Source organism: Microcaecilia unicolor, chromosome 5, assembly GCF_901765095.1.
Source record: "Microcaecilia unicolor chromosome 5, aMicUni1.1, whole genome shotgun sequence".
Lineage (NCBI taxonomy): Eukaryota > Metazoa > Chordata > Amphibia > Gymnophiona > Siphonopidae > Microcaecilia > Microcaecilia unicolor.
This window is the reverse complement of record NC_044035.1, coordinates 175,994,826-176,017,789: the sequence shown is the minus strand read 5'-3', so window position 1 is coordinate 176,017,789 and position 22,964 is coordinate 175,994,826. Positions and strand designations below refer to the sequence as shown.

Sequence of the window (22,964 nt, the reverse complement as noted above, 5' to 3'; positions counted from 1 at the left end):
ACTCAGGAATTTGTAGGCCTGAATCATATCCCTCTTCAGCCATCTCTTTTCCAAGCTGAAGAACCCTAATCTCTTTAGCCTGTCCTCATATTGGAGGAGTTCCACCCCCTATATCATTTTAGTCACTTTTTTTTAACCTTTTCTAATTCTGACATATCTTTTTTGAGATAAGGTGATCAGAATTGAACACAATACTCAAGATGAGGTTGTACCATGGAGTAATACAAAGGCATTATAATATTCTTGATCTTATTTTGCATCCCTTTCCTAATAATTCCTAGTATCCTGAATGGGGAGGCAGCAAAGAAAGTTGCATTCAGTGCAAAACAATAGGCTCTGATAGTTACACAAAGAACCATCAGCATGTACTTTTTATCATGAGGAGCCTTTTACCAGCCCTGGTTATGAGGCTTCAAACATCAGGCCATATGGCAGAGTGTTCCATAAAGTTACTCTGAGGAGAATAATTGAAAGGGACGCCCAAGTTTTGCTGAGGATGCCCTCACAAAACGTCCCGGTGGAGTGGCGGAGAAACCTGTATTATCAAAACAAGATGGATGTCCATCTTTCGTTTCGGTAATACGGTCGGGGATGCCCAAATCTTGACATTTAGGTCATCCTTAGAGATGGTTGTCCCCTAGACTTGGTCGTTTCTGATTTTCAGCGATAATGGAAACCAAGGACACCCATCTCAGAAACAACTAAATGCAAGCCCTTTGGTCGTGGGAGGAACCAGCATTTGTAGTGCACTGGTCCCCCTGACATGCTTTTGATTATGCCGATTTGGGCGACCCTGTGAGAAGGACGCCCATCTTCCGATTTATGTTGAAAGATGGACGTCCTTCTCTTTTGAAAATTAGCCTGATAGTAACATAGTAAACAACGACAGATAAAGACCTGTACAGTCCATCCAGTCTGCCCAACAAGATAAACTCATTTTACATGGTATGTGATACTTTATACCCGAGTTTGATTTGTCCTTGCCATTCTTGGGGCACATCCAGAATACCTAACCTAAAGTAAGTGTGGCATGTGATTTCCAATCTGATAATGCTGGGAAGAGGATCATGAAAAGGTTTTGTTGGGTGGATCTTAAGAGGTGAGAAGAGATTCAAGGTATGAATTGATTGGAAAGGTGCAGGATATGGTAGATCATTGTTAGAATCTTATATTGAAATCTGAAGGCAATAGGCAGTCAGTTCTGCTCTGTCAAGGAACACCATACAGTAATTTGACTGCACTGTTTCAGATTAGCCTGAAGTGCATTTTAGCTCATTTAAGAGGAAGTTATAACAATCCAAACAGTTTGCCACAGAACAAAGCAATTACATTGAACACATTTCATGAATACTTACTACTCATTTCTTAAAATCCAGACCTATGCTGTGTGCAATCATGGGCAGATGGCAGTATGACAGTAAAACCTTTATAGAGTCTGCCCCAATTAACACTGTATAACTTTTTGACCAAGTTATTTGGCCAAGAGCTCTGCATTACTTGGGACAAGCAATTGAAAGCAAAGTTGTTCTATGGTCACCATATATGGAAGTTAAGCCCTGTCCAGTGCATCCCAGGATGCACTGGGCAGGGCAGGATGCCACCATTTTGAGGAGGCACCCACAGAGGAGGGAGGGAGTGCTATTCCCTCTCTCCTCCAACCTCGAGGTAGGTTTGACAGGTCCGAAAGAATATCTTGGACGTGTCAAACCTCTTCTGTGGGTCTCCTCCATTCCTCCTTTGCTAGCAAACCATAACACCAGCTCGAAGCTGGCAAAGGGTTTGCAGCAGGAGCAACACCCTTGTTTGGCATGCTGCCCGCTGATCATAAGGGAGGAATGTGGGAGACCCTTGCTTGCATGCATTTGCATGCAACTAGTGGCCAGAACTGGCAAGCATGTTATTTCATGTTCCTGGCTCTGATTCTGGGGCACAGGCAAACGCGGGCGCTAGTCTGGCACTAATGGCCTCTAGCAAATGTGTTTGCTTTTGATCATCTAGGCCTAAGTGCTTCTGGGTTAACTGGGAGTAAGTGCCATGTGCTAATCTGACTATTAACACACAACCTGCAACAAAAACTAGTGGGAACATAATAAGAAAATAATAATAGCCATACTGGGTCAGACCAACGACCCATCTAGCCCAGTATCCTGCTTCCAGTTGTGGCCAATCCAGGTCACAAGTACATGGCAGAAACCCAAAGAGTAGCAACATTCCATGTTACCAATCCCAGGGCAAGCAGTAGCTTCCCCATATGTGTCTCACTGGGCACTGGCTGATATTCAGACTGGTGCTCCATTAGTTCGGTGGCTATATTAAAACAGCTTTTTTTGCTGTCTTAAGTTTAGCTGCTTACATAATCAGTTAGTGGACTGAATATCGCCGCTGACTGTTTAAGTACCTGCTGTGCCCCAGCTTTGTCCATGGACCACCCCGGTACTAACTGAGCAGTGCAGAATCCATTTGTGCTAATATTCAGCAGCCCTGTCACGTTAAGTGGCACTGAATATCAGTGTATAGGCAGTAGAAGTGCTCTATTTCTTAATTTGCATTGATCTGTGTGGTGACTTGGGGGGGGGGGGGGGGAGTAGGAGGGAAGGGGGATCATCTTCAGACCTCAGCCTGGTAGTAATGCAGTTACCTAACCGGGCAAAGTTAAGGATGCTATTTATGTGGTGCTCAATGCCTGGTTAGCTAACCAGACACCAGCACTGAATATTGCCAGACCCCGTACAGTTCCTGGCTCCTCCTCAACTCCATCCCTGGAATATTATGCTTCTGTTCACTTTCAAAATGGCAGGTTAGTGCTGACATTCATGACACTGCCTAGTTAAATGCTGCAGAATAATATTGACCGGCCTGCTGAGTGCAATTTAAGGAAGCAGGAGCCTCTCATATTGGATCCTTTGTTATTTAATCTGTTAAAAAAATGTTCTATATCATTCTATTCTCTTGCCTTATTATTAAATTATTCTGTAGATTTACTGTTGTGCATCGCTTTGGATTTTTGAAAATGGATTGAAAATAAAAGTCAATAGGTACAACATATAGTAGTGGAGATAGAGGGCACGCTTGCCTCTCACTCTAGGCAGTGAAGTGTTGTACAATGTTTTTATACATTTGACAAAGTGAATCTGTGAAAGCACTTCTACTACTACTAAAAATCATTTCTATAGCGTAGCTGTGAGATATTTTCATGCCTCCCATCAGACGCTTTATTCCTTTCTGTGTATTGCTGCAGTGGATATGTGTGCCAGTCTGAAGGAATCATGGTTGACTTCAACCTGCTGTAAGGATCTGCTCAAGGGGCTGGATTTCATTACTTTTTAATCCTGCTACGTTAAGCTCTCTCCCTAGCCAGCAGCAGATAACCCCTGCTGGGGAAGGGGGAAGCAAAAGGCGGACCCCTATCTTCTGTATTTCTAACACTTTATCTGTCATTGTCTTTTGCAGAAGTACAACTTCCCAATTAATTACACCATCAGAGTCCATCGGGAAGAGGTGCTCAGGGCTTCCAAGGTCACTCGTCTGGTAAGAACTAGCAATTTTCCTCTGGAGAAAAGAGCCACTTTGTAGTTGTACACAAACCGCAGGGAAAAGGGGACAGGGAGGACAGGTGCCGTTGCATGGGCATCTCTTGTTAGCACTGAGTGAAGAAGACGTTCTATTAAAACCTCAACTGTTAAGGTAGCAATCATCTTGTGGAGGTGGGCAGAGGCCAAAAAAGTGGAAAACATATTTATAAGCACAGGTGTATAGCAGTTATGTGCATCCTGAGGAGGTGTAGAGATATTTATTTTCTAGCAAAAAAGGCACCAGTACTCAAATGCCAGGCCATCCTTCAGGGATGGGGTGATTACTGAGGGACCCACCCATAGTCTCCCCGTATAAGAGGCTTGGGGAGGCTAAGCCTCCCCAGCCCAACCATGACCTTCCCCTGGCTGCCTCCTCCTCGAAAAACAAAATTGTTTGTATCTTCCTCCGCGCCGGCATCCACTTCCTGCCCCCCCCCCCCCGTGCGTTTAACCCTTTTATTTTCAGTGGCTGCGACGGCAGTGAAGAAGAAAGCACTGCGGGCTCGCCTCCAGCTTCTCCCTTCCCTCACACAGTGTCCCGCCCTCATGGAAACAGGAAATACATCATTGGAGAAGGCGGGACACTGTGTGAGGGAAGAGAGAAGCTGGAAGTGAGCCCGCAGTGCTTTCTTCTTCACTGCCATCGCAGCCACTGAAAATAAAAGGGTTAAACACACGGGGGGAAGGCAGGAAGGAACAGAGAGGAGGGCTGTCGGGGAGCTGAGGGAGGACTGGACATGGACGGGAGGGGAGGGCAGAGGGAGAGAAGAGATTGCTGGACGGGAGAGGAGGGGAGGGCAGGGGAGAGAGGAGCATTGCTGGACATGGATGGATGAATGGGGGCAGGGGAGAGGAGAATTGCTGGACATGGATAGATGGAGGAGGCAAGGGAGAGAGGAAATTTGCTGGATATGGATGGATGGAGGAGAGGGCAGGGGAGAATGGAGAGTTGCTGGACATGGATGGATGGAGGAGAGGGCAGAGGAGAGGAGAATTGCTGAACATGGATGGATGAATGGGGGCAGGGGAGAGAGGAAATTTGCTGGATATGGGTGGATGGAGGAGAGGGCAGGGGAGAATGGAGAGTTGTTGGACATGGATGGCTGGAGAGGAGGGAAGAGAGGAGAAATGCTGCACATGGATGGAGTGGAGGGCAGGGGAGAGAGGGGAAATGTTGGACAAGGATGGAGAGAAGGAAAGACAAAGGAGGGAGATGCACACAAATGGAGTGGAAGGGAGAGAGGAGAAATGCTGGACATGGATGGAGGGGAGAGAAGACAGAGGATGTAGATACACATGGATGGAGGGGAGGGGAGTGAGGAGAAATGCTAGATATGGATGGAGGGTAAATTGCTGAATTTAAGGGCTGGATTGGAACACTTTGAGGGCAGATGCTGAATGGAGAAAGGATAGGGACAGGGCTACAGAAGGTAGACAGGACGCATAAGGACACAGGAGGATGGTGGACATGGTGAGAGAAAAAATATCAAATGAAAAGAAGACACTGCATAAAACAGAAGACACTGGTACCAAAGCGAATAGAAAAACTGATCAGACAACAAAGGTAGAAAAAAGTATTTTATTCAGAATTTATTAATTGGAATATGTCAGCTTTTAGAAATGTGCATCTGTGATATTTTGCATGTAAGTTTCAATTTTTCTAGTATTGCTGCATGCTGAGTCTGACTTCTTGAGGTAACTTTCCAGTTCAGTATTTTGCCTTCATATCTGTTGTGTCATGGGTTTTTCATGTGTGATCAAGGTGCAGTATTCTGCTAGTGTGTAGTATTTGCAGCCCTTTTTGTTTTTTTTTGTTTTTTTCACTAGGTTGTGTACTGGTGTTTTACAACCCAGTGTAATTACAGTGCTGCCTTTCCACGCATAAGGTTGTAGCTCATCCTGTCCTTGGAATTAGTGCTGTTATGGTTTGGTAAGGTAATGAGTGTGTTTTTGCACAAGTTTGTGTATAGTGTTTTGCAGTGGAGAGATTGTGTGTTGGCCTTACTGAGGTGGCACCAAAACATCAGAAAGGGTATAGAGCCTAAATCATGACAAGGATCAAGATGGCGGTGTGACCGGACGGTTTGTGAGACGCTGCTACTCGGCTGGAATTAAAGAATAATCTTTTACCTCTTAAAATTATGCTTCATACTAAATGGAAAGGGACAGTGAGGTTAGTGCCCCCGCCTTCCTCAACTTTGTCCCCGATCCAGCCGAGTTTGGAGCGCTTCTTCGCCGGGACCTCCCAGGTACCGAGGGGAGCGGATCCCATGGAGAAGCGGAGCCCTTACGGGCTCCCCTCCTTTGACGTCGCTGATTCTTCCATGCCCAGCGTTAGCAGCTTCACTAGAGGGAACCCGGAACGCCACCGGAAGTGTGATGGAGGTGGAACCAGGCGGGGGCTAGCGTCGCTACAGAAGATGCTGAGGTCTGAGGCCCAGGAATCGCTTGGAGCTTCAGAGAAAATTCCGGAGGTTAACCTAGAAAGGATTTGGCTGATCTTAATCAAAGTGGACTCAACCTTGCAGAAATCTTCAGGTGAAGTAAATGCTCTTTATACTAAATTTGAAGATTAAAAAAAATGCAGTGGACTCAGTTAAAGAGGAATTAGCCATGCGAGTTACACAGCTGCAGAAAGATGTCGAACAGTTTCAAGAATTTAAAGATGCTGTAGCTAAAGATAATTTGAATATTCGTAGAAAAATTGAGCAGATAGAGAATTTCAACAGACGTTTGAATCTGTTCCTTTTGAATTTCCCCAAGCTCCCTGGGACTAGTCCACTGGAATTATTCAGAAGATACTTAACAGAAAATTTAAAGATACCACTGGAAGCTGTACCTCCAATAAATAAGATTTTCTATTTACCTAGTAGCCCCATGGGGGAAGAAGGAGAAATAAGGGGCGCAGAAAATGTGAACTTTGATGTGAATAATATATCTGCCATACTGGAACAGTCTTTGGAAAATGTAACAGAGAGGGCTACACTCTTAGCTTCCTTTATTTTTGAACAGGATCTTAATTCTGTTCTGAGACTTTATTTTAAGAATACCAATTCTTATTTTGGAGGTGGGAAAATATGGATATACCCTGACGTAACAAAATTGACCCAGCAGAAGAGGAAAGCCTTTTTGGCAATGAAACCGAGGACGGTGGATGTGGGGGGGATCCTTTTTTCTCGCCTACCCTTGTAAATGTATCATTCGATTGGGTCAGATGAATTATGTTTTCTTTTCTCCTGATCAACTGAAATCCTTTCTAGATTTAAAATAACGTCTGTTTAAATTGTGTTGGAGGATTGCACGTAGCCTTAGTTAAGTTATAATTATTTTTCTTTGTAATCTTCTCTAATTCATTAACGCCCTCACTCAGTCTGTGGTCTAAGAAAGCGGAATAATTGTGGTTTAAAAGTGAACTAATATTCTTTGATTTTTTTTCTTTTGTACTTATCTTCATTACTTTTCTTGTATCTAAATATTACCTTGCTGTATTACAGTTGACAAGTGTACTCTTGTTAAAAGAATTTAAAATCAATAAATATTAATAAAAGGAGCTCATTGTGAACACTATCCATCCTAAAAGGGTGTTTTGTGGCTGTACATGAGAATTATGATATTATGATCCCTTGTTTCAAATTGTTGACGGTCTGCATTTTCCGTATGGGTGGTATATTGGTGTATTAGGTTCTGCCCAGTGTAATATTTATGGTACAGTAAGGTTCTGAGTGTGTTTTTGCACAAATTTGTGCATAGTGTTTTGTAGTTCAGCGATTGTGGTTAGTATATGCTTTGAACAACCACTTTATTCTTCGACATATGATACATATCTAAATTTAATAAAAGGTATTAATTGTGACCATTTTATTTTTACTTTTTTTTCTGTGTATTGTCAGACAATTATGGAGGTAAGCTCCACCCCTGGCCCCACCCCTAACCCTGCCCCCTTTAGCCTCCCCAAACAGTTGGGCCACCGACCGCCTATGGACCCACCCTACAATAGCCAGCCCTCCTACAACCAGTCACAGAACCTATGAAAAGGCAGAATTGGTGTGCAGAGCTTGGGCTTTTTCATTAATATTTAGGGACTATGGTCAATTTTAGCCTAAATGGAAAAAGTGCTGATACTCAGTACCCCCAAGCACCCCCAAGCACCCCCTGAAAAAAGCCCTGTGTGGAGATATGAGAATTATGTGCAAGAGAAGATGTCCAGGAATTGATGCTAGTGTTCATTGATAGGAATGTAATTTAAATGGTGGGGACTTGCTGACTCAATCTATTTTTTATTAGTTATCTTCTTCAGTAAGAGCTGTCTCCGTAATGCTTACACTTTCTATTTCTAATTTCATTTTATACACAGCTTCCAGCATTGAAGTTAAAAACAATAGATTGAAGCTAATCTGTGAGATATTTGCAATAGATTTCTGCCTTATCAAGCATGCTCTGTACTGTCTTAGAAATTCAAATGGAAACAAGTAACTAAAGTGCCACCCAAAGCTACAAATTCAAAGCACCAGGTCTTGCAATTTAAAGACCATGTTTAGAACAACATATTGTGTAAAGTCAACAAAATCTCTATTGATTGTCTGGATAGCCAGTGACAACTTTGCTGTCATATTAGAGGCCTAGGTTTTATCCCAAGACACAGCTTCTGCTCACCAAGATATTAGGGGGCAGGAGCATTGTAGAGGCAACAATCATAGCTCACTGGAGGTGAGGGATGAAGCGGGGATTCCCTGTTGTGTACACAACAGGGGCGTAGCTATGTGGGGCCACAGGGGCCTGGGCCCCCGTAGATTTGGTCCTGGACCCCCCTGCTGACGACCCTCCCGACCCCCCTCCCGCCGCCAACCCTCCCCCGCTTTCGCCGTGGGCTATCTTTGCTGGCGGGGGACCCCAACCCCCGCCAGCCAAGGTCCTCTTGCTTCCCGCGCAAGGCTTCGTTATGTTTCTGACGTCCTGCACGTACAACGTGCAGGACTTCAGAAACAGAACGAAGCCTTGCGTGGGAAGCAAGAGGACCTCAGCTGACAGGGATTGGGGTCCCTTGCCAGCAAAGGTAGGTGACGACTGGGGAGGGTTGGTGGCAGGAGGGGGGGGATCGAGAGGGTTGTCGGCGGAGGGGGGCAAAGTTGGTGGTGGCGGCAGTGGCGGGGGGAGGGGGCGGCAATGGCAGGGGTGGGGGCTAAAATGTGCCCCCTCACCTGGGCTCTGGACCCCCCTCCCGCTGAAGTCTGGCTACGCCCCTGGTACACAACACATACTGGTGGGAATCAGAGTACATGTGAAGCCTCATTTTAGATAGAATGTAATCAGTAGAAATAAAACAAAACATGGAAAAGAAAATAAGATACCTTTTTTATTGGGCATAACTTAATATATTTCTTGATTAGCTTTCGAAGGTTGCCCTTCTTCCTCAGATCGGAAATAAGCAAGTGTTGGTAGATTACAGTATATATAACTGAAACATCAAAGAACTTCAGTGACAGTCTAACAAGGTGGCAGTGGATAGTTAGAGACCAGGATAGAATGTAGAAATCAGAATTGATATATCCAGGTTGAGCCATGTACAATTTCTGATGCAGAGACTTTCTAAATTACCTGCAGGAATGCATGTGCAACAGGAGCTTCCATTTTACAAAGCTATATGTTGAAAAGCTAAACAGAATGGCTTAGCAACTTGCACATGTCAGGTACACATTGGTTATTTGACAACTTACATGTGTAACTGACACATGCAATGTGACACTACACAACTCTTATGTATAAATCACATATGAATGTTTTCCATTGTACAAAGCTATACATATACATGCAGCTAATTAACAACAGAGGTTGCAAGCATTATGTATTTCATTTTGGAGGGTGAAATAAGCAATAGGGGGATTAAGGAAGAGAACTCCCTTAGTCCTTCCTTTAAAGCAGAGGTTCTCAACCCACTCTTCGGGGCACACACACTCACAATGAATTTGCATGAGCTAAATTTGCATATAATGAAGATAATATATGCAAATCTAGCTCATGCATATTCACTGAGTATATTCTGAAAACCTGACTGGCTTGATGTGTCCCAAGGACTGGGTTGAGAACCCCTGCTTTAAAGGGATGCCCAAGATGAGTACTTTTGAATGCATGTACATGCAAAAGAGCAGTTGTAAATCCTGACATTGAAATATCAAGTAGACAGTTTTTAAATGCTAAATTGAACAGGTACCTCTTTCTGGGCAATAACGTGGATTTTAGAAGGTGCGTTTACCTATCTTGCTAGATTTAAAGGATTAAGTGTTGGAGGACATCCATTTGTAAGACTTCTGAAGCAGGCCATTGTGGCCAAAACACGATTTGTGTCAAGTCTTTGGATGTATTAAATCAAAAACATATATTTTTTATACATCACCTAGCCTTATCCTTTTTTGGTGTCACCTTCACTGTGTTTGCTGTATTGTTTTCTGCGAGGGACTCTGTTCTGTTTTGATTGAAATATCAGGTTACACATGTCCATTCCCTTTCTGAAATGGGGAATACACATGCAGATTTTGTTCCACCCAAGCCTGCTCCTTTGCCATCTACATGTACTGCACATTTACACATTTACCTACCAGCTTTTTAAAATCATTTCTTACGTTTGTATACACATGTAAATCCCAATTTGGACTTCTAAAATAAGGGCCATAGTATATAAATACTAGTTTTTAAAGGGATTTGTGGTTCCCACAAAGGGCCATTGCTGCAATGATGGATTATGGAGATAGGATACTACTGCTACTACTACTTGACATTTCTAGAGCGCTACTAGGGTTACGCAGCGCTGTACAGTTTAACAAAAAAGAATAGTCCCTGCTCAAAGGAGCTTACAATCTAACGGACGAAATGACAAGTTGGGGCAGTCTAGATTTCTTGAATAGAGGTAAAGTGGTTAGGTGCCAAAGGCGACATTGAAGAGGTGGGCTTTGAGTAGGGATTTGAAGATGGGCAGGGAGGGGACCTGGCGTATAGGCTCAGGGAGTTTATTCCAAGCATGGGGTGAGACGAGGCAGAAAGGGTGGAGCCTGGAGTTGGCGGTGATGGAGAAGGGTACTGAAAGGAGAGATTTGCCTTGAGAGCGGAGGTTACGGGTAGGAACGTAAGGGGAGATGAGGGTAGAGGTAAGGAGGGGCTGCAGATTGAGTGCATTTGTAGGTTAGTAGGAGAAGCATGAACTGCATGCGGTACCTGATCGGAAGCCAGTGAAGTGATTTGAGGAGAGGGGTGATGTGAGTATATCGGTCCAGGCGGAAGATAAGACGTGCAGCAGAGTTCTGAACAGACTGAAGGGGGATAGGTGGCAAAGTGGGAGGCCAGTGAGGAGTAGGTTGCAGTAGTCAAGGTGAGGTAATGAGAGAGTGGATAGTGGACTAATCTAAGATAAATCTTCTGACAGATGTGTGAAGGTTCAAACCGCCCGATGTTCAGCGCTATTTACCTGGCCAGGAACAGCTCTTGGCCAGTTAAATAGCACTTAATCATCTATCTGCGAATATTTAGTGGGAGATAGCTGGCTATCGCCCGCTGGATATTTGTGGTCAGCACATAGCAGCTGACTGGTTAGATTGCGTGATGTAGCTGGCTAGCTATGAATATTCAGTGCATCGCCAGCTAAGTTTGGTGGCCAAACTGGGCCGCCCAAATAGCAGGCCTTTCTTTGGCTGCTATAAAACTTAACCGGCCAGTGCTGAATATTGACTTGGCCGGTTAAGTTTATACCGGCCAAAAATAAGCCAGATATTCAGGCTCACCACTGACTGGCTTTAGTTTTGGGTCAGCTGTCATAAATGGTAGTGAGCAGAGCTGAGGCAAAATTTGATTAGCTTGAAATTTCATGTGTGGAGTAAACAGTAACGGGCCAAATGTTAAAATAAACTGTCCAAATTTGGAAATGTGTGCCACTTTTATTTTGTCATCCTCGCTGACATCATTAGTTGAATGACTGCTTCCTTTTCTATTGTTTTAGACTTACAAAGATACATTGTAACATTTGTAACTTTTTAAGTCTAAGCCAGTGGTTCCCAAACTTTTTCGGTTCACGGCACCCTCAGTGTCTGAACAATTTTTTGCCCCCCCCCCCCCCCCCCCGGCCACATAGGTCTCCACACACCCCCAGCCACATAAGTCTTCACCCCCCTCTACCACATAGGTCTCTCTTTCCCTGCAGCCCTTCCACTCACTCCAGCACAGCTCTCCTCCCTGAAAGTTCAGCACACCTCTCCATTCCCTGCAGCCCCTCTCCCGTAAGTCCAGCACATCTCTGCCTTCCCCAAATCCAACATCGCTTGCTACCTTCCTTCCTGTAGGTCCAGGATCGCTGCTGTTTCCTTCTCCTTCCGCCGCTGTATTGCTTGCAGCTTACATTTTTGGGCTGTCCATGATTCACACAGGCACTCCAGGGCCCTTCCTTTTGCCGCATCTAGCCCTCTCTGATGCAGCTTCCTGTTGTGAGGGTCGGACGCAGCAGAGAGAAGTCCCCGCAGTGCCTGTGTGAATTGCGGACGGCCTGAAAATGTAAGCTGCAAGCACTGCAGCAGCAGCAGCGGAGGAAGGAGAAGGAAGTGGCTGATTCCGGACCTGTGCGAGGGGAAAGTAGGAAGTGATGCTGGATTGTGGGCGGCAGGAGGGAGGTGAGTATTTGCTGTGGCACCCCTGAGAGTTCGCTGCAGTACATCAGGGTGCCGCGGTGCACAGTTTGGGAACCGCTGGTCTAAGCACTTTGAAAATGAGCCACGTGGAGGGGCATAATCGAACGGCGCCGGCCATCTGTATGGCCGGCGCCACAAAGAGAGGTCCCGAACCGTATTATCGAAAAAGATGGCCAGCCATCTTTTGTTTCGATAATATGGTTGGGGCCGGCCAAATGTCAGAGATGGCCGGCATCGGTTTTCGCCGATAATGGAAACCGATGCCGGCCATCTCAAACCCAGCCAAATCCAAGGCATTTAGTAATGGGAGGGGCCAGCATTTGTAGTGCACTGGTCCCCCTGACATGCCAGGACACCAACCGGGCACCCTAGGGGGCACTGCAGTGGACTTCAAAAATTGCTCCCAGATGCATAACTCCCTTATCTTGTGTGCTGAGCCCCCCAAAGCCCACTCCCCACAACTGTACACCACTACCATAGCCCTTAGGAGTGAAGGATGGCACCTACATTGATTTTTGGGGGGGGGGGGGGGGGTTGGAGGGCTCAACACTTACCACCACAAGTGTAACAGGTAGGGGGGGGGTGGACCTGGGTCCGCCTGCCTGAAGTGCACTGCACCCACTAAAACTGCTCCAGGGACCTGCATACTGCTGTCATGGAGCTGGGTATGACATTTGAGACTGGCATAGAGGCTGGCAAAAAAAAGTTTTTAATTTTTTTTAGGGTGGGAGGGGGTTGGTGACCACTGGGGGAGTACGGGGAGGTCATCCCCGATTCCCTCCGGTGGTCATCTGGTCAGTTTGGACACTTTTTTGGTCCTGAAAATAAATGGACCAAGTGAAGCCAGCGAAGGGCTCGTCAGAGCCAGCCTTCTTTTTTCCATTATCGGCCGAAGCTGGCCATCTCGTAACCATGCCCCCGTCCCGCCTTCCATACCCTGTTGACACGCCCCCTTGAAGTTTGGCCAGCCCTGTGACAGAAAGCAATTGAAGCCGGCGAAATACTGCTTTCGACTATACCGATTTCACCGGCTTCAGGAGATGGCCGGCCATCTCCCGATTTGTGTCAGAAAATGGCTGGCCTTCTCGTTCGAAAATAAGCTGGATAGGCTCCTTAACAATATTGCATGGGATATGCTGTAATATTTATTTTATTCACCTATGTTATCAACCACAACAATGCAGCTTATTGTGAATCTGATCACATTAAATACCATGACACGCTATAGTAAATTATTGTCAGATAACTGTGGCTGTTCATTATGCCAGTGAATCACAGACATTTTGTTTTCTTCTTCTTGTCAGATGCAGAGATATAATGCTACTGAATCAGATCTGCAGAAGCTGTGGTGGTTCACGAGCAATAACATAGTAAAAAGAATTCGTGATGTGCTACCAAAGAAACACCCATCCTATAATTACACCACAGATTTACAAAATATCATGGAGGAAACGCTGAACACCACAGAGGTAAAAGGAAAAAAACATCAAAATGATAAATGTATTTATTTATTTATTTGTATTAACTTTCTGACAGGCAGAACAGAGCGGTGTACAGGCTAAAAAATAGGAAACAAGAAAGAACTCCATTAATATATAGGAAAGCAGGATGTTAAGTTAAGTGACATAAGCACTGCAAAAAGAGGGTAAAGCAAACACACAAAAGAAGGATGGGGTCGAAGAGTAATACTAGTAATTTCCGCAAACTGTTTCACCAAAAACTAAGTGGAAAAGCCAGGTTTTGAGCTTGGTTTTAAAATCCTTAAAAGAGGAATTGCTTTGGAGAGAATGGGTGAGATTGTTCCTGGTATGAGGAACGAGGAAGAAGAATGCGCTGGGACTGGTTAATTCCAAGTGGGCACATTTTGGAGAAGGCAGAACTAAGTGGTGATCGTTTAATGAATGGAGGGCTCTGGAGGGGTAATAAGGAATAGTTAAACAGGAGAGATAGTCGTGGATACCAAGTCTAAAGGCCTTGAAAGTGAGGGTGGCAATTTTATAAGTGATCCTTTGCTCAATGGGGACCAATGATATTGTTTCATCAGAGGTGAAGTATGATCATAGCGATGTAAACGGCAGAGTAATCTGATGGGTGAGTCCTTAAGAGCAGAGTTCTAGAGATAATAATTATTGTGAAGCTTCTTGTCGTTTTGCACATGTGTGTGGGGGGAGGGCGGGGTTATTTTGGAACAGTGCACAAAGGCACATATGTTGTACAATCCAAGGAAACTACAAGAACATAACCTCAAGCACATTTACTCCTTTAAAAAAACAAGAAACAAACAAACATAAATAACTTTAATCACACTGACCTATTAGGAGAAAATGTTACAATTCTTTAAATAATGAAACCAGAAAAATGCATAAAGAAGGGAAGAGACAATAGTTTAACTAAGCTCCGCCATTCCCATAATAGACCTCAACAAAAAGCCACGTGTCTTTTAAAACTTCAGTAGAGAACTCTTATTTCTAATTGAATATGACATGGCATTCCACAATCAACCAAAAAGAGGCAATACCAACAGCAATTCTCCAAATCCAGAATAGAGCAGGTGAAAAAAGGAAGATTACTTAAGTACTGTTTGGCATCTTTATTAATAGATAAAATGTAGTCCTAACATACAAAAAACATAAAATATTCATTGTGAATGATAGCTCCATCAAACGCTCGACAGGTTCAGTACTCCTGCCTGCATCTTGTCCTGACGCACCAGAGCTTTTGATGTCTGTGACAAGTTTCTGGTGCATCAGAACAGTTTTCCACTGGTTTTCAAAGGAATTAGAAATGCTGGAGTATACTGGTGTTAGATGGTGTGAAACTGGAGGAACAGAGTTAAGGAGGTTCAGATCAACTCCTGATATAGACAGAAGTGCTGAAACAATGTCAGGTCAATGATGAAGCTATCATTTATATTGAACTTTGTATGTTTCACCACCCTGTCTAGACCTTATTTTATTATTAATAAAAATCGCTGAAGCATACCTAGTATGCTATATAGGCAAACATCATTCTGGTAGTTTCCAGCCTAATTTTTTAGGTGCAATGGCTGAGTTTCAGCAGGCTCAGTCTTTTAATCTTATTTGCATTTGCTTAAATAGTAATTTTAGCATATACAAGTAGGATCAAAAGTTTATCTTGAGGTGATCTCAAGGTTCTGACTGAACTATAAGGGATGAGTAGATGAAAGCCCAATGTAGTACGTATGAAAAGCAAGAATCAAAATTTTGAATTTCACTTTGGCTACTACTGGGAGATAATGCTGTTCCTTTAGTAATGGTGTCACATGGTTAAACATTTTTGTTTGGTGTAAAAACTTAACAGTGGTATTCTGCATCAACTCTGGTCTTTTCATACTAGCTGAAGTAAAACCTTGATGTGGAATTACAGCAATCAAGTCAAGTGATAAGGAAAACATTAATTAATTCTCAAAGTAATTAATGAGAAAACCAAAAATGGCTGTACTGCTCAAAATATACTTTGATTTCTTAACTAAGGAAGAAATATGGGAAGTGAAGCTCAACTAATTTTCTAAAATAACAGCCAAAGCACTAACAGACTCTTCTTTATCATCCTGCTAGACCAGTCCCAACTGTTGTGTTATGTCCCCCTAACAGCAGATGGAGGCAGAGACTTGAAAAGTTTGATGATATCATCCGTATAATAGGTGGTGTAGCCAGGAATATTCCCAGTATTTCTCTCCCTTCAATAGATGGTGCAGGTTGACTGGTACAGCAGGATTTCTTCTGAACAGGCTTTTCTCCCTAGGGTGCAGTCCAGGGGCGTAGCTACGGGTGGGCCCGGTTGGGCCCAGGCCCACCCAATCACAGCCCAGGCCCACCCAATCTGTCCCGCTCCTCCAATCCAGCGCTAGTCCCCCAGGTGCCGGCCAGGCTGCAGTGAGAGTGGTGCACAGCCCCCCAGGTCCGTCTTGGCTCAGCCCCAGTCACACGCGCCTTCGCAGCCGGCAGCAAAAGCAGCAGCTCTCCAGAGATCCAGTCCTCCCACCCGCAGCAGCCATCTCCTTCCAGTGTGGGATGGGTCAAAGGCCAGGAAGTCAGCCGCTCCAGTGCCCCATTGCGCCGCTGCGCTCCAGTGCCCCCACCGCTGTCGCTCGCAGCCTTTTCCTAGTGCGGGTCGAGGCCAGGAAGTCAGCCGCTGCCACCGGAGCACTGTGCTCCACTGCTCCCATCGCCGTCGCTCTCCCAGCCCCAGAGCACCAGCCCCCGCCCCGCATCACTCCCCAGTGCCCCCGCTGTGTTCAGGTCGATGCCACCCAGAAACATCCGTGTGTACCAGTGCCGCCGGGTTTCCTCCACCGAGTCAGCAGCATCCGGAACCGCTGAAAAAGACGTCATTGGGCCCTTGCCGCCTGGGTCAGCCCTCAGCTTAGAGCGAGACCCCCCAGGAGTTAGAACATGGAGCAGAGTCCGCACCCGCCACCACACACATACAAATCTGGTCTGAAGCCCAGCTGCCCAGGTAAAATAAACGCTTTTCAGCATGTACAGTGAATGTTTGCTGGTGGTGGGCTTCTGGGTGGGGGGGGGGGGGGGTGCTCTCCAAAGCCCAGGGGAAGAAAGGTACACTGAATCATTAAATATGCATTTTCCCCCCAGGCAGTGCAGAGCCCATCCCCACCCATAAACCCGCCAACAATTAATTTTAATGTTGGTGGGTTTCTGGGTGGGAGTGTGCTCAATGCCCAGGTTAAAATAATTTTTTTAAAAAGTTGCATATCTTTTTACATTGGCGAGTTTTTGGGTGGGGAAGTTCTCTGCTGTGCCCAGCTTAAAATTAAAAAAAAAAAGTTTTATATTTAATGTAGGTAGGTTTCTGGGTGGGGGTGGGCTCTGCAGTGGTGTGCCCCAGACATGCCAGACCATGGCGGGATGAGCAGGGGGCAGGACAGGGCCGACACCAGGCCACAGGGAGGGGCGGGGAAGGGGAGGGATGATGCCAGGTTATAGGGATAGATGGGGGGCAGTGCAGAGAAAGGAAGGGCCGATGCCAGGCCATAGGGATGGACGAGGCGAGCAGGGAAGGGAAGGGAAGGGCAGGACCGATGTCGGGCCACAGGGAGGAATAGAGGGGCAGGGAAGGACAGAGCCGATGCTGGGCAATCGATGAGGTTTGTGCTCTGCATGTGACCAAAGTGACTCTTCTGGCATGTGGTCTGTGCTGGGATCCATATCAGTCTGAGTAGTCTGACTCCTCCAGTGACGCATATTGCTGCTGTGTATATATTCACTGCTGCCCTTCTAAAGGTACTGTTATTAGTATTTGTGTGTTCAGAATTGGCAGTGTTAAAGTTTGTTATATAGGCTTTGAGTATGTATGTGGTCCATATTGATGCTGGACAGCTGTTGGGCAGACTGTTTATTTTATTTTAGTTACATTTGTACCCCGCGCTTTCCCACTCATGGCAGGCTCAATGCGACTTACATATATAGGTACTTATTTGTACCTGGGGCAGTGGAGGGTTAAGTGACTTGCCCAGAGTGACAAGGAGCTGCCTGTGCCTGAAGTGGGAATCGAACTCAGTTCCTCAGTTCCCCAGGACCAGAGTCCACTACCCTAACCACAAGGCCACTCCTCCACTCCTAGAAATCCCTCATCAAGTGCACTCTAAGGCATCACCTAGGAGTATCTCAAGAAATGCCACTCTCACCTGTATACACAGTGCCCACCCATACCAGCCCTGGGCCCACCCAAAATGTCAGGTCTGGCTACGCCACTGGTGCAGTCCACAGTCTGCACTGCCCTGCAATGGCCGAAGGAAGTAAGTCCATTCTAGCTGATTTGTGGAAAATGGGGGGGGGGGGGGGGGGGGAACATATTTTGTTTTGTTTCTCTGCATCTAACTTCAGTGTCTCAAGAATTGAAGTACTGGGAAAAATAGGTTAGATTCAGCTCAATTGATACAAACTTCTGAGGTCAAAGATCTCACTAATTCGAGACACAAAGCTGAAAGCTTTTAGAACTATGTTGGACATTACAGTTTAAGGATTTTGAACGTTTAACGGTCTTCTCTAAGCTCACCTCAAGAAATGCTGAAAAAATATCTGCTAGAGGTTCTTAAAATTCCTGAAGCTAACCTGCTTCCCTTTGCATCAGTTTAGTATTTCCCATTTAAAAAAAAAAAAAGGAAAGATTCTTTGGTACAAGAAACAGACAAGTTGGAAATGGATGTTGTTGACATTTCAGCTATTCTAGAAACTTTTGAATCTGATCTTGTGGTTCCATCTACATTAGTAGTTAGGTTAGCATTGTCGTCAGATAAAGAATGGCTTCTTAGAATGTACTTAAGAAGAGAGAGAGGTTTTTCCTTAATTGTAAAGTAAGAATTTTCCTTGATGTCTCTAGGGAAGCACAAAAGAGATGTAGGCAGCTGGTCCTATTTGAAAGTAGGCTGTAGGGTAGGGGCCGCCTCTGGTGACACTTGTCACACAAATAAAAATGCTCAGGACTAGTGGTTTCCACATCCTGTAGAGTCACCACACAAACAAAAGCCCATCTGGTTTAAATAAAGTGTCCAGGACTGGAAGGAGTGTATGTGCTGTTCCTGGGGTGATGGTCACAATTTTAATATTTTTACTTGTAGTTAAGAAGACAGGTTGCCTGCTCTGACCAGTCCAGGGATCTCTTCTGCGTCCTGTCTCCTGATGTAACTTCCTGTTTCCTTGTAGGCAGGACGCAAAAGAGACAACCTGTATTCAGGGCCGTGCCTAGGGTCTCCGGCGCCCCCCCTGCAGTTGCCCCCCCCCCCGAAAACGATCGCTACACTACCCGCCCTCTTCTCCCCAGATCCTTTTCCTTTTTTTTGGTTTAAATTTACCTCTGTCCGGCGGCAGCGTAGCGTTAGTGAGAAGGAGGCGGTGCTCCCCCGCCCCGACGAGTCAGTCTTCCCTTCGCTCAGTGTCCCGCCTTCTTCTGACATCATTTCTGATGTCAGAAGAAGGCGGAACTGAGCGAAGGGAAGACTGACACGTCGGGGCGGGGGAGCGCCGCCTCCTTCTCACTAACGCTACGCTGCCGCCGGACAGAGGTAAATTTAAACAAAAAAGAAAAGGAAAAGGATCTGGGGAGAAGAGGGCGAGGTAAGCATGGTGCGGCAGGGCGCCCCCCAGAGGATGGCGCCCTCCTGCCATGCTTACCTCGCTTACTGTGTTGGCACGGCCCTGCCTGTATTAATCATTGCCCCTCCACGGCCACTGCACCTGAGAACAACACAGGCACTTCTGTCTAGCTGACACCAACCGGTGCCTAGTTTATAAAAGTTTGCTCCTCCTGATGTCAAAACCTGGCTACGCTTCTGGTGGTACACCATTGTACATCTTGCAAATCTTCTTACACTCAATTGCCCCTCAAGCTCCGTTCTTCACAGGCTAACCTCTTTTTTTGCCTTCTCCCTCCTGTTTATGGTATGATGTTATTTGTGAGACTGCATTCTGTTACCAAGGACCACAACTTCTACTGCTACTACTAATAGCATTTATATAGCGTTGCCAGACGCATGCAGCACTGAACACTTGACATAGAGAGACAGTCCCTGCTCAGAGAGCTTACAATCTAGGTAAAACGGACAGACAAGACATTACGGGCAAGGGAATTACAGGGTAAAGAGGAACAGGGAGGAGGAGGGCAAATGAGTAGCGGTTAGGAGCCAAAGGCAGTAGTGAAAAGGTGAGCTTTCAGCATATATTTAAAAACAGGTAGAGATGGAGCTAGACATATAGGTTCGGGAAGACGGTTCCAGGCATAAGGTGCTGCAAGACAAAAGGAACAAAGTCTGGAGTTAGCGGTGGAGGAGAAGGGGGACGACAAGAGAGGTTTGTTCAGAGAGCGGAGTTCACGGGGAGGAATGTAGGCAGAGATGAGAGAGGAGAGGTAGTGAGGGGTCATAGAGTGGATGCATTTAAAGGTCAGCAAGAGGAGTTTGAACTGTATACGGAAGCGGACAGGGAGCCAGTGAAGTGACGAGGAGAGTGCTAGTGTGGGCCAAACGATTCTGGTGGAAAATAAGTCAACCTCTGGAACTCTCCACAAAGCCATATGGAGCTATCCTTCCAAACATTCAGGAATTCACTCAAAACCTGGCTCTTCACTTGGTGAACCATTATGAACTATTGCCTACCATAATTTACCTTACCTGTTTTCTCTTTCCCCCTGCTCCCCACTTGCCTCTTCCTGTTCCTTTCCAATTTTGATGGTCTTAAAAAGCATGAAGGCAGATGGGGCCGCAAGATCCAGACTGGCGAACAGGTGAAGAAACCAAAATACAGACCAAGATGAGTTTATTAAGCAATAAAACAGGAGGGGTATGCACATACCTGACTTGGCCAAGTTTCACCTTTTAATGGGCTGCCTCATACTACCAAACTGGTGTGAAACAATTGCAAACACCAAGCTTGAAGAAATCGTCACTCTACCCTCACAGATACAAGTCCTGCTGCAGCTGAAGTCAAGCTTGGTGTTTGCAGTTGTTTCACACCAGTTTGGTGGTATTAGCCTCTGAGGCAGCCCATTAAAAGATGAAACTTGGCTGAGGACCCGATGCACGAAGGTCCCTGGAAAGAACCACCCAATATTTCCACCATGGTAAAATTACCAATGTGGAAATAGCGGGCAGTTCTCAAAAGTAATCACATGCAAATGAGCTGCATGGACTTTTACTGTGCAGCTCGGTTAAGGAAAACACCAGGGCATGTGCATTGCAGCCAACCACTAAGCGTGGCTGCTATGCGCATGCCCAGAACAGCACAAGAGCTTTTATACGCCCATACAAGCTACTTGTATGAAAGCCATGTGTAGTTTGTTTGTTTGTTTTTCAAAACTTTCTATCTGGCACAGATTTCTCAATATTATCGGGCACGGGAGATTTCTTGATCCACTGTCTCTCTTTCTCTCAGCACCTCCCTAGCACACTACCACTGGGGCCCCAAAGCCCTGCACCTTCCAGGCCATTTCGGACATCTTTCTGCTGTTACCTTCAGCTGCAGCCATAAACACAGGTTTGGTGACCACTTGCAACTCAACCTCTCTACAGAGCCAGCAGTTCCAGCAGCACAAACGTCCCTTGCCTGCAGCACCCTGGCAAGCCAGCCTCCAGAGATAGAAAAATCTGCCAATATGGGGGACATTTTATGAAGGAAGAACAGGAGCAGGCAGCCTGTATAACTTGCAACGACAGCTCCTGACCTCCCATAAAAATTTCCCTATAAAAGGTTGGGACTACTTCTGTGCATTGCTTGGAAAACAGCTGTGTATTGCTCGGAATGCACATTTAAATACTAGTCAGCTCATTTAAATATAATAGCATGTGATTCCCATTGTCTGCTGCCGTGAATGGTAAAAAGCCCGCAGAGCCCCTTTGTGCATTGTCGGCTGAATATAGTGCTCGCTTAACTGGTTGGAAATGGTCAAAAACGCACATTGCTGGCCCAGTAACATTTTTGCATTGGGCCCTGAGTCAGGTGTGTGTATACCCCTCCTGTTCTGTTGCTTAATAAACTTATTTTGGATCAGCTCTGTCTGCATTTTGGTTAGTTTACCTGTTTGCTTTACTGATTTTAGCCTATCATGTTCACATTGTCTTCTATCTCCTCTCTTTCTGTCTTGATTGTATTTCCTTTCCTCTTCTCTAAACTTGATTTTTTTTGTCTGTAAACCACCTAGGGACACTTTGTGCAGTTGGTAGTATATCAAGTAATCCCAAGTAAATAAATAAATCTTGGTATCTCCCCTAGAGGCTTCCCTCTGGACCTCTCCTTGTATTTCCCTAACATTGAGCTTTTGCTTTACCTGGCTGGACCACAACCTCCTGGCTGAGTTCCTTAGCACCTGCTCTCTTAAAATGTCCTGGTAGGGAAGTGTACTTAAGGAGACTAGGATTTCCTTATACTAGGGGTGGGCAACCTTTGTCCTTGAGGGTCATGACCCAGTTGGGTTTCCAGGATTTCCCCAGTGAATGTGCATGCGATCTATTTGCATGCATTGCCTCCATTGTATGCAAATAGATCTCATGCATGTTTATTGAGAAAATCCTGAAAACCTGACTGGGTTTCGGCCTTCAAGGACCGAGGTTGCCCACCCCTGCCCTATACATTTCCTCACAATGGCTATATAGTATATTTTCTTATGAGTGCCACAGGTGACAATGGAAGCATGATACTTTTTGAGGTGAAAGAAAATACCATGAGTTGCTGAAAATGGGGAGTGGAAAATAAGCAAAGCAGAGGCGGGAATAGCAATTATACATGTATTTGGAGGTTTGCTTAAAGCAGTGCTTTCCAAGCTGTGGGTGGACCGCAAATAGGATTGCAGAGCCCTCATTTGGAGTCATGACCTGGGTGGGTATTATATAGGATGTCATTATCAAATCTGTGCCCACTGAGGGTCATGTGCTTTTGGCAGCTGTGTGAATTGGGGCCACAACCACTGAAAGACTGGTGAGCACTGGCTTAATGGCTATAAAAGTGGAGGGTGTAAGCTGATTGTAAGATAGCATTTCTAAAAGAGATCACAGTACACCAAAGAGATGGTACAGAAATGGACTCTTCAGCTTGGCAAAGAGAATGAAACAAAACATAATAGTATTTAAATTTATAAATGATGTGGACAAAGTACACATACACTTCATCATTTCTCGTACAGGGGGAACCAGAAGAAACTATTAGATAATAGTTTTAAAATAAGCAAAAGTTAATAATTCTTTATACATTGCTTA

At 45.3% G+C, this 22,964-nt stretch overlaps 1 protein-coding gene across 5 annotated transcripts in view; it reads left to right on the top strand.

Annotated features, from left to right (window-relative positions):
* Nucleotides 1–22,964, top strand: part of IL34 (interleukin 34) — a 144,940-nt gene that overhangs the window by 91,216 nt on the left and 30,760 nt on the right. For all 5 annotated transcript variants that reach the window (XM_030203604.1, XM_030203600.1, XM_030203601.1 and 2 more), the window contains exons 4-5: nucleotides 3,451–3,528; nucleotides 13,543–13,707. In XM_030203604.1, coding sequence (XP_030059464.1) covers nucleotides 3,451–3,528; nucleotides 13,543–13,707 — 243 coding nt within the window. The remainder of the gene's footprint in view (nucleotides 1–3,450; nucleotides 3,529–13,542; nucleotides 13,708–22,964) is intronic.